This window comes from Sinocyclocheilus rhinocerous, unplaced genomic scaffold (assembly GCF_001515625.1).
Source record: "Sinocyclocheilus rhinocerous isolate Xijiao unplaced genomic scaffold, SAMN03320098_v1.1 scaffold3870, whole genome shotgun sequence".
In the NCBI taxonomy this organism is placed as follows: domain Eukaryota; kingdom Metazoa; phylum Chordata; class Actinopteri; order Cypriniformes; family Cyprinidae; genus Sinocyclocheilus; species Sinocyclocheilus rhinocerous.
The window spans coordinates 14,221-25,308 of NW_015662158.1; the positions used below are offsets into that span (position 1 = coordinate 14,221).

Consider the following 11,088-nt stretch of genomic DNA (forward strand, 5'->3'; position numbering starts at 1 on the left):
TGCTTATAACTACACTTTTCTGTGAGCTCAAAGCATTGCAAGTAACCACATATTAACAGACATTCAAAGCAACTGGAACTGAGTGCCCAAAAGTCTAATTAAAAGTTACTGTGATGCTGATCATGTTGCTATAAGGTTTTAAGCTTTTCCATACTGCGTGTTGCACAGAAGAGCTAACAGTGTGATAAGACTGAACCTCCACATTCAACATGTAGTGTCAATATAGTATGCGTCTCTGCTCGTCATCGGCAGCAGGACTCCAAGACCGCTGTGGCTCTGACAGCTCTCTCTATAAGAATGAAAGGCTCGCTGTGTGCTTGTGAGTCTGTGAGTGTATATTCACCAGGCTCTGCAGCGCTGCTTATGTCACACGGGGAAAGCAGGGCGGCAGAGCCAAGGCTAATATTGTGAGGCTGTGTGTCTGTCTGGCTAAATGTGCATTACTCAACCGGGGCAAATCAACGCCAACATCTGAACCTGAATAATGCAATGACACAAACATCATTAAAATACCAATAAAGTGATCCATCCACATCTTTTGAAAACATACAATATATTTTTTGTAGGTTTTGGACTTTTTTGATGGTGATTTTCTTATCCTATACTTGATGCTTGACTGCACCAGAATGGAAAAGAGCAGCTAATTCATTCAACAAAATATATTTTATTCTGTTCCACGGAAGTGTAGCTTCTGGACCAATCAGACACACCATTTTTCATTTGATTTAACAAATCAATTATTCATTAGATTAACAAATCGTCACAGTCCCCTCACCAAATAAACTGGATGCCAGGATGTCTGCCACGACACCAGGGCCCCCCATGGTTACTAAAATATTCATAATTAATTATAACTAGTTATGAATAATTATTCATATTTCGCATGAGCTGATTCGTTACAGAAGAAAGAAAAGCATAAGGAATTGAAATGACATGAGGATGAGTAAATACAGATTTTTTTTTTTGTATTGCATTATCCCCTTAAGAGCTGAATTTGCTTCATTATTTTAAATTGTAGAATACAACAATAAGAGATTTTTAGCCATTTACAGTCAAAATGTTCCTTTAAAAAATAAATATATATATATATATATATGTGTGTGTGTGTGTGTGTGTGTGTGTGTGTGACTAATAGGAATACATTAGCTGGCTATGGAAGTCCATTTTCACAAACTAACTAACTAACTAACTAACTAAATAAATAAATAAATGAATAAATGAATGAATGAATGAATGAATGAATATGTACAATATTCTAATAACAAATATTTACAATTCTAAGGGAAAAACATTTTAGCTCACAATCACAATCTCAGAGTTCAGTTTAAATCTCGCAATTCTGATTTTTTTTTTCTAAGATTCTAAGTTTATATCTTGCAATTCAGAGAAAAAAAAATCTAAATAGTAAAATACAAAGTCACGATTACTTTAAAAAAAAAAAAATTTTATTCTGTGGTGGAAACAGGCTTCCGTAGTTAGCAGATATGATAATGTGAATGTTTGCACTGACATCATGTCAATTTACAGTAAAAAATAGGTGTTAAAAATAGTGCATTCTGTAAAAGGCAAATGTGTCAAATAAAGATAAATAAAGATGCTTTACTTGTTTTGAGAATTCCCAAACTTCCCGAAAGGGTCTCCCGCTTTGCCACCATCTCCTATGAATATGTACAGATATCCATCCAACCCAAACAGTAGTTGACCTCCATTGTGGTTTGATGCAGGCTCATCAACTTCTAGAACTGTCCTGGGAACCAAAATAAGCATAGCTAGTTTAAACCATTTCACAAACGGATACAAAAGGGGTGAAAATCACACATCTAAGAGAAAGTCTTTTATTTCAGAATATGTTCATTTTGAGCTGCTGATTAATCAAATAATGTATCCTTTCCTGCAGCTTTGGACAAAATCATCTGCCAAACATGTAAATAAAGATAGATTCTGGGCTCTCTTTTGACACCTGTATGTTAAATATAAAATTGCAAGAGGAAGTTTTCTTTTTTTAATCAAGTATCTGCCACCATAATTTCTGGAACACACATGGATGAATGATGGAAGAATATTTGAGGTGAAGCAGGATTATTATTATGAGTTTTTTTATTTACAGATTTGTTTTGTGCATTTGTTCCTAATAAAAAATTAAAATAAAAAAAAATCAGTGTTCCTTAGTGTAATTTTAAGCTTAAATGACAGCATTTGATGCATACTGCCAGTTACAGAAAGAAAAAAAAAAAGAAAAAATGTTGAATCAAAATGATCAGTTAGAGTATGGCACCAATTTAAAAAACTTTAAAATCATGTTTTTTTTTTTATTTTTTTTTTTATTGTATGCCTATTATTCTTGCACTTTACTATCAATATAATGTAATCATTTATAAAATAAGTACTCTATATTATTGTATTTCAATAAAATGAATGTACTATATTTTAGTTCGTTAAAGTTTTTTGTTTAATATTTTGCATTTTTAGGGTATATACAAAATAATATTTATGAAGGGGACAATTTAACCTTTTTGAAACATGCATGATTTATTTCCATGTTTTTTTTAAACTTTTTTTAGGGGATTTTATGATACTAAATGATATTTATTGAAGAACTATTTAACCTTTTTGAATTACGTCCATGATTTTTTTCCCCTCACCTTTATCAAGTTTTGTACCATTCTGATAAAGTAAAAAAAATTAAAAAAAAACAAGGGTTAAAGCATTTTAACATTTTAATCAAAAAAAGTGTGTGTGTGTCTGTGTGCGCATGTGCGTGTGTATGTATATATATATATATATATATATTTTTTTTTTTTTTAACAGAGAGTATATGTTTCTTTGGATATAAGTGTAAATAAAAATTAAATAAATAAATAAAAATTACTCTTAGAAATTGGCATACCAAAATACATTAAAAATAATGTTTTTAACCATGAAATATGCAGGTCGAGTTGAGTGGAACATAACATGTGAATATCTCATTTCGGTCTCTCACCTTTCTGAGGAGTGATCCAGCATATTCATATCCGAATCAGACACGAGAAACTCACTGATGCGAATCTTCTCCTGCTTCTTCACAGACACCGAGTAGTAAACGTAGGCCTTTTTCACCTTTGTGAAGTGAGGATGCAGTGAGATGCAGAGGAACCCTCGCTCATCCCCGGCCCAAGGCGAGGTCAGAACCGCCCTGGTCAGGTTCAGAAAGGGCCTGTCGATCCGAGAACCGTTGGCCAGGTAAGTCCACACGTAACCCAGCTGCTCCGCCACGAAGAAGCGGTGCGTGCCGTCATTGGCGTGTACCATCGCCACAGGATTGCGAAGCCCATTCGCCACTTCTTCCAGACATAACTGAATGCAGCCCTGCGGATCCGCCTTCACGTCTCCCAGGTCGGCATTGAGCGCGGAGTTGGAGAGGACGTTTGGGTAGCAGTACTCGGGATCTTTCAGCTCTAGATATTTGCAGAACTTGCTCCGGTCTTCTTCGATAGCATGCGTTTCGTTGTTGTCGATCAGAAGGCTGAGAGTGTAACGGCAGTGGAGCCAGAAATCCTCGCAGTAGTTTCCGCAGAGGCCGGGAAGCTCCCGCATCGGGGTGTTTGCGTCTTCTGCATCGTACAGATGCGCTGCGTAAGGAGAGCATTCCTGAAACAAACAAATCAAAGCATGGACATTTCTTCAACAGTGATATATGAATTCTAAAGCCTCTCTAACAGTAACAGTCCCAGACAGATCAAGATTACTTCAGTCTAAGATTCAGCTTTACGTTGACCACATTAAAAGTGTGTCACATTAGTGAAAGTTTGGCTAAAGCTCTATTACCTATTGTCATTAGTGTAGTGATATACTGTATTATACCATGGTCTGTCTGAATACTGGATTCTGATTGGCTGGCAGGTATGCAGTAAAACCGTTTAATGCACAGCTAGCCATGCATTATCCCTTACTTAAGCACGGTGAACGTGGCAAATATGCATGAGCAATGGGGACTGAAACTTTGGTTATCAACTCATCAAAATATCTTATTTTGTGTTTCATAGAAGAATAGAAGAAAGAAATTCATACAGTTTTGGAACAACTTGAAGCTGAGAAATGATGACACAATTTGCATTGTTGGGTGAATTATCCCTTTGAGGACGATAACTATAAACTATTAAGTGTTAAGCATGAGTATGAGACTTTATGACAGCTAGTTATATAAAAAAGGAAAAATCTTTTAAAAATTTAGTTTAAAACGCATTTGCCAAGGTCTTATAAATGCACTTATATTTTATTTGTTAATGGCAATGTTAAATGTTCAATTGTCAGTTTTTGAAAAAACCTCTATGCCACATGCCATTTTTCTTACACACTGAATACAAGTGTACATATCTTAATTATTACTTTCGAAAATAATTGTAAAATACATTTTCAAATGATCTGATATGACAGCATTTACTGTTTTATGTTTTTGTTCCGCATTTCTGTGCATGATAGGTTTTGTTAAGTCAAGTAGTTTTAAAACATTTTTTCTAAGAAATATTATACCAGGTTTACACGGTTTTCTTTTCAAGATTTTTTTTTTTGATGTGGATTCTTCTGAAGGTTTTTTTTTTTTTGCAACGCAATTAGAATAACTATTTTGGGTTCTCAGAGAACCTTTGAGTATACATTTTTGCTTAGTGTGAAGAACATTTTAATACTCATACTTGTGCTATAAAGATCCTCTGTCATAGAACCATATATGCAAATAAAGAACCTTCGTTTTTAATAGTGTATGAGTTGCATTTTTAATGTACTGCATTTTTTTATAAATTTATAGAGCCATAAAAAAGTGTCATGTCATTGACCCGTGAACAATGACTTGCTACTATCTTCAATAAACTTTCAGTTAATCTCAAATAACTAATCCATCTGAAAAGTATTTGCTGTGTAAGGCTTTCGGCTTCTCTCCTCCTCATCGTCTGGCAAACGTGGCACTCTGCACGTCTTCTCTACAGCCGGGATCCCAGGATTCAATCCAGCAGCTGGTGATGATCGTTTGAGCTATAAATACAGTAACTCTTGGACATTTTGGACTAACCAAGCCCTCATTATGTTAACCACAACACCACACCCATCAGAGGACCGAGCCAGCCTTGGCAACGATACTGCCAGCTCGGGACTGGAAGTCATCCGAGATTACTATAATGACATTAAATAAATAATGGACCTGAAAGTGGCTTGGATTGATGGGCTAACTCACTCGTAACACATCTGTAATGTGGCCAAAAGGTGGATGAATAATGTTTCAAGGCTCTCTAATGATGTTTGATTGCAATTCAAACAAAATATAGACCTTAAAATGAGTCCAGCATTTCCTAAACAACACATAAGGTTATGTAATATCCTGTTAGCATTGAGGAAAAACCTTGCAGAAATGAGTTGGACTGAATGTCTATGTCAAGGAAACTTCTGAATCGACATAATTCCACTGTAGTTTTCAGGCGTAATAAAAAAACTGTAGGTCATGGGTCAATATATTACCCTCAAATGTCCAATAAAAGACTTATTTTGCTTATTTTGCTTCATGGATATCATATAAGATGAGTTGAGGAGTTGTATTGAATGTTTTAACTATTGTTTCACATTCAAGATTATAGTAAACACTTCTAAGTAAAATGCCAAGTGTCTACTTGTTTTGAACAATGCTGGGAAAAGCACTAATTCCCATGCTCTCTTTCTTTCAGATGCACTGCATATTTTTGTCCTCCATACCTTCTGATCCCATTGTAAGTTCTTGCCCAGTCATTGTGTTCTTCTGTTTTTGTCCTTTGTGTAATTGTGTTGATATGCTTCTGTAATTATGAGAGTCTGTAGGAGCTCACAATCTCTGTTGTTATCATTTAGTTCAACAGATGGTCCCTGCAGGGTTTCACTCATCAACACATTTGCTCCACTCTACTGGGCCTGAAAGCCCATTAGCTTATATGTCTGTGCCCGTCACTCGTTAGGCAATTATGAGTTTACAGCTTTTCCCTGTTGAAAGAGTTATTATTTTAACCCCTTTAATGCATCATGAAACAGACATTTCTTACATATCTGGTTTTGGTTCTCAAGAACCACAGAAAAAAAACAACAACAAAAAACAGGAGGGCATCCAAAGTTGTGATCATACCTGAGAATACGATTACTAATTACATATTCAATATTTTGCCAAATTCAGCTATTTATTAATGCAATAACATGAGCAAGAGTGCTCTGCAGCCTCTGAATTGCAACCAAGCGGATATTTAGACCATTCTAAGAATGATATTGATGTTACACAACTTACATTTTAGAGAAAATATCTTCAAGATATTTCCAATATTTCCATCTTTGGTCTGCCAGCTTCTCCAAGCAACACACAGTAGTGGCATTGCATACATGAATGAATCATAATCGTTGCACAAATTGACTGAGTGAATGATTCAATGACTCACTCATGAGACAGTCACCTGTTGCAATCCAGAACAAATCAGTGGTTTTGAATGAATTGGTTGAGTGAATGACTCAATGACAGCCATCTGTTTGAATCGTGAATGATCATACAAGGGCGATAACTATAACAATAACTATAAAATTTTAATATGCATTCGAATTCTATGAGAATAAAGAACTCCACATCACTGAACAATTGTAACGTGGAGTTTGGGTTTTGTTGCTTGTCTTTTATTTTGCAGTTTGGCCACAGTCATGCTCTGTCATGTGATTCCCTTGTCTATGTGTTATGTTTTGATTGGTTCTTTAGTTCATGTGTCATGTTCTCATTAGGCTTGTTCGACTTCATGCGGCGCCGCAAAGATCGGCTGCCGCCTGACAAAAGCAATGCATTCTGGTTAGAACATTTGTCCGACTTTGATCGGTGCTTACGATCACATGTGCAACCGAAGTACTGCGAGAGCAAAACGAGACCAGCCGCCGAGGTCAGGCGCTGCAGTTGCTCCAAATAGGCGGCGAGAGCCTTGATGACGACACACTTTATTCTCATTGGTCAGATTTTGTGATGACAAGCACGACGTCTGTTGCATGTTTATTCGAACAATTCGTGTTTTTATAACAGTAAAAGCTTTTTTAGTGTAGTCACACTGTTACCTTGAGTCATGTTTATCAAAAAACACTGATAAAAGCATATATTACTTATTACTTTTGAATAAAAGCTGCACTTGGGTTCATCACGACTTGCCGTTCAGTGGCCCGTTTGTTACAGAATACTCGACCGCAACTATGAACCCAGCAGTTGCTCTTCTACGACTTCGCCAAGGAAACCGGCCCATTGAGGATTATGTGCCGGACTTTTGTAAGCTGTGTCATTTGGTACACTTGAATGTATGTAGCCCTGCTGTCGGTGAGTGTTTAAGTCAAGCCTGTTCATGCCAAGCCAAGTCTGTTCATGTCAAATCAAATCTTTGTTTTGTATTTGTTGGGATTTTTGGATTCTGCTTTGTTTTAATAAACTGCACACTCGCCTTCAGTGGACTGCTCATTACAACAATAGAACAAACAATATAATTAAAATCACTTTTTTTGTTTGTTTTTACAGCTGATCAACGATTAAAAAAACACTGACAGCCAATCAGAATCCACCCAACTTTAAAGAGCCCACGCATTTCAAGTGGCAGATGAGACAACTGCAGTGTGCACTCATAATAATCAAAACATTTTCGTGATATTTCCAGTATTTCTATTTTTGGTCTGTCAAGTTCTCCAAGAAACAAACAGTAGTGTAGTTAAAGGGGTCATATGATGCGAATTCAAGTTTTCCTTTCTCTTTGGAGTGTTACAAGCTGATTGTGCATAGATAAGATCCCTGAAGTTGCAAAGACTAAAGTCTCAAAACCAAAGAGATATTCTTTATCAAAGTTAAGACTCTGCCACGCCCCCCTAAAACGGCTCGTTCTAAAAGGCCCCCACATATCTACCTCACTATGTGGGAAGATTTGCATAATGCGGCCCAAATGTTCACGCAAAGAAAGAAGGCGTGGTTTCAGGAACAGCAGTAGTGTTGATGCAGCCATGTCAGTGCGAAAGACAGATTTCAGCTGTCTTAACCGTGGCTTGTGTACTGCAAACGCATACCAGCTTCATCACTGTGTCTGTCACGTGACTCTGTTCCCCTTTCCGGCTCTGTCTTTACATTTATTTTGAAAGCTGAAGCTGCGATTATGGTAAGAGGCTTTTTATTTCCGACGCGTGCTTGCGGTGTTCGACCAATCACAATGCACTGGGTCAGCTGGCCAATCAGAGCAGACTGCGCTTGTCGGAAGGAGGGACTTTGTAGAAAACGAAGCGTTTGAGAGAGGCGGGGCATAGAGGACCTACAATAATGTACAGTATTTGAAAAATAATGTGTTTTTTGAACATTAAAGCATGTCAACATATTCTGTTACACCAAATACACAAAATAATGATCTTTAAAAAAGCATCATATGACCCCTTTAAAGTATGTTCCTGAAAGAATCTGAATTAATTGGCTGAGTGAACAATTCAATCACTCACTCATATTGACGGTCACCAGAAACAATGCATATGAATTGGTTGAGTGAATAATTCAATGATTCTTTCTTATAGACTGTGATCTGTTTTGATCTTAAAAAAAAAAAATCAGCATATTGAATGATTCACTGACTCATAAAGGCAGCCACTTGTCGACCTCTACAGATGAAAGTCTGGAAAGCACAAAAACAAGGTTCCAGTGCTGTTGAAATTAATATCAGCTCTCTAGGAATGAGGTTCGACCAATCAGATTCAAAACTGATGTATTATGAAAGTAGCTTAGCCTCTACTCTTGCTCTTTCTTTCTCTCTTTCTTCAGTATCTTTGCTGCCCTGACCTTTCCACAGGAATATGATATGCCTAGTTAGAGAGGAAGCATATATTTTTGCTTCTCTGCAGGTTGGAGAACACAAGCAGCTCTCTGTATCTGGGATAAATGTTCCAACAAAGACAATCATTGAGCTCAGCTTCAACACTAAGTAGTCAAATAAATCAGGTGTTCCCTTCGCCAACCGCAATCCCACTGCAAGCTCAAAACCATATGGTAAATTAGTATCATTTAATCCCAGCAGCCTTGAAGTTGCAATGATGTAAGAAGGTGACTATAATTTGGATGTTAATTTTGGTTGGCCCCAGAAAGGAATTATGGTTTTACATATAGTTTATTCCAATACACCAAAAATAACATATACTGTATATATATATGTATCTTGTTTATGTTGACTTAAGTTGAACATGTGTGGGCTTATTTTTTTTAAACTGTAGAGTAAAATTCACACAAAATTACCATAACTAGTAATATCTTACAATTAAACCAAAGTCATCTAAAAATAGCTCATTACAAATTCAGAAATCATCCAGCCTTATTAAAGCATAGCCAAAACAAAAATGATGTAACTCATGCAATGATGTAACCTCCTCTGTACTATAAACACTGATGAATGGGACACAGTCTGCATCATTTATTAACAAAACTGGATAAATAATTTAATTAATATAAATATAAAATATTTATGAATATTTAATTATTATATTTTGTATATTAAATTTCATAGCAATATTAATATAATTAAGTAATAAATACATATAATCCAATAACCCTGTACAGCTGTTTAAATTCTTATATATACATTTCTATAGAGAATTTCTTGAATTAAAGTTAAAGGGACAGTTCACCCAAAAATGACAACTGTCATCATTTACTCACGTAAACTCAAGTTGTTCCAAACCCGTATGAGTTTCTCTCTTCTGTTGAGCACAAAATATTATATTTTGAAGAATGCTAGTAACCAAAGAGTTGACAACAGCCATTGACTTCCATAATATGTTTCATTTTCATACTATAGAAGTCAATGGCTACCGGCAACTCTTTGGTTACCAACATTCTTCAAAATATAAAGAGTGTGCAAATGATGACAGAATTTTCTTTCTTGGGTAACCTTGCATATTGTACAACACAAGACAGGGCACAACAAAGTACGGCACATCCACATCCAAAATAAGTGAACGTAAATAATAAAAAAAAAAGAACACAAGCAGCGAGAACTGAGACAGATATAAACTTTTTTATTTTTTTTTCACTCAACAACCCTGTCAATGCATTTAAATTCTTCTATGTGCATTTCTACAGAGATTTTTTTAAAACAGCAAAGAAATCAACCTGCCTGACCTGAGACTCACCTGGCAAAGAATGCTGCGGATGTACTTCCCACAGGCCATGAATCCAGTCTGATCGAAGTAGTCCATGATCTGATAGAAGCGCTGGGATATTCGGTTATCCCTGTCCAAGTCACAGCATCCAAATTTGGCGTACTCCTTGCAGAAGTGCAGGGGCTCCGGAGGCTGGAACGGAGGCTTGTAGTCCAGGCACTGTGGGTGGGCATTTCCCTGCTGAGGGATCAGGAGGACCACCAGAATCACACTCTGAGAGAGAACGCAAAGAGCTATCCACACTCTCATTCCTCTCATCGCACAGGAGAAAACTCGTGTGGCTTGTGCTGAGTTTGAGAAATACCAATGGTGTGCAGTTTCTCCGGCGGTTAGTTGCGGTGGCCGGTGGTTTGTCTCCTGCAAACACGTGCAAACGCACTCACAGACACACACTGCTCTGACAGGAGGCTCTGGGGCAGAGAAGCAGCTACACAAGGCCCACTCATTCAACAGCCATGCCACACACACATGCATGCTTTACACACACGCTTCTCTATACTCCCTCCCACTTTCCACCCGGTCTCCTCCTCAGCGTTTCCCTCGCTGTCTCTCATTCTCCGGCAGACACATTCCTTCTTCTTGCGGCTGGCCTGCATCAAACGCTCGCAGCCTCCCTCCCCCGATTGAACCCGAGCCTCTTTCTCTCATGTTAGTCCTTTCATTTCGCCAGCTTTTGTTTATGCAATTGTCATATAAATCTAGTTTTCAACAAAACATATCAACCTCGCATGTAGTCAAGATTGAGTCAGTTAAATAACATTTTCAGTATGATGCAACATTGCTCTGTGTTTGTGGTGGGTGCTGGGTTTTGTCAAATTATTTTATGGCTCTTTTCCAAAAATTAGTGAGCTGTTTTGCTGTCTGATCTGATGTTGCATCCTAACATAAATTGGAACTCAGTGA

At 37.1% G+C, this 11,088-nt stretch overlaps 1 protein-coding gene across 1 annotated transcript in view; it reads right to left on the reverse strand.

The window, feature by feature from the left end:
- The window catches only part of LOC107727474 (HHIP-like protein 1), an 18,008-nt gene extending 7,427 nt beyond the window's left edge, over nt 1-10,581 (reverse strand). Inside the window, exons 1-3 of the mRNA XM_016537345.1 lie at nt 10,156-10,581; nt 2,981-3,627; nt 1,604-1,747 (exon numbers count right to left, since the gene is read on the reverse strand). Of these exons, the coding sequence (XP_016392831.1) occupies nt 1,604-1,747; nt 2,981-3,627; nt 10,156-10,443 (1,079 nt within the window). The 5' untranslated portion in view covers nt 10,444-10,581. The remainder of the gene's footprint in view (nt 1-1,603; nt 1,748-2,980; nt 3,628-10,155) is intronic.
- Between the last annotated feature and the right edge of the window lie 507 nt (nt 10,582-11,088).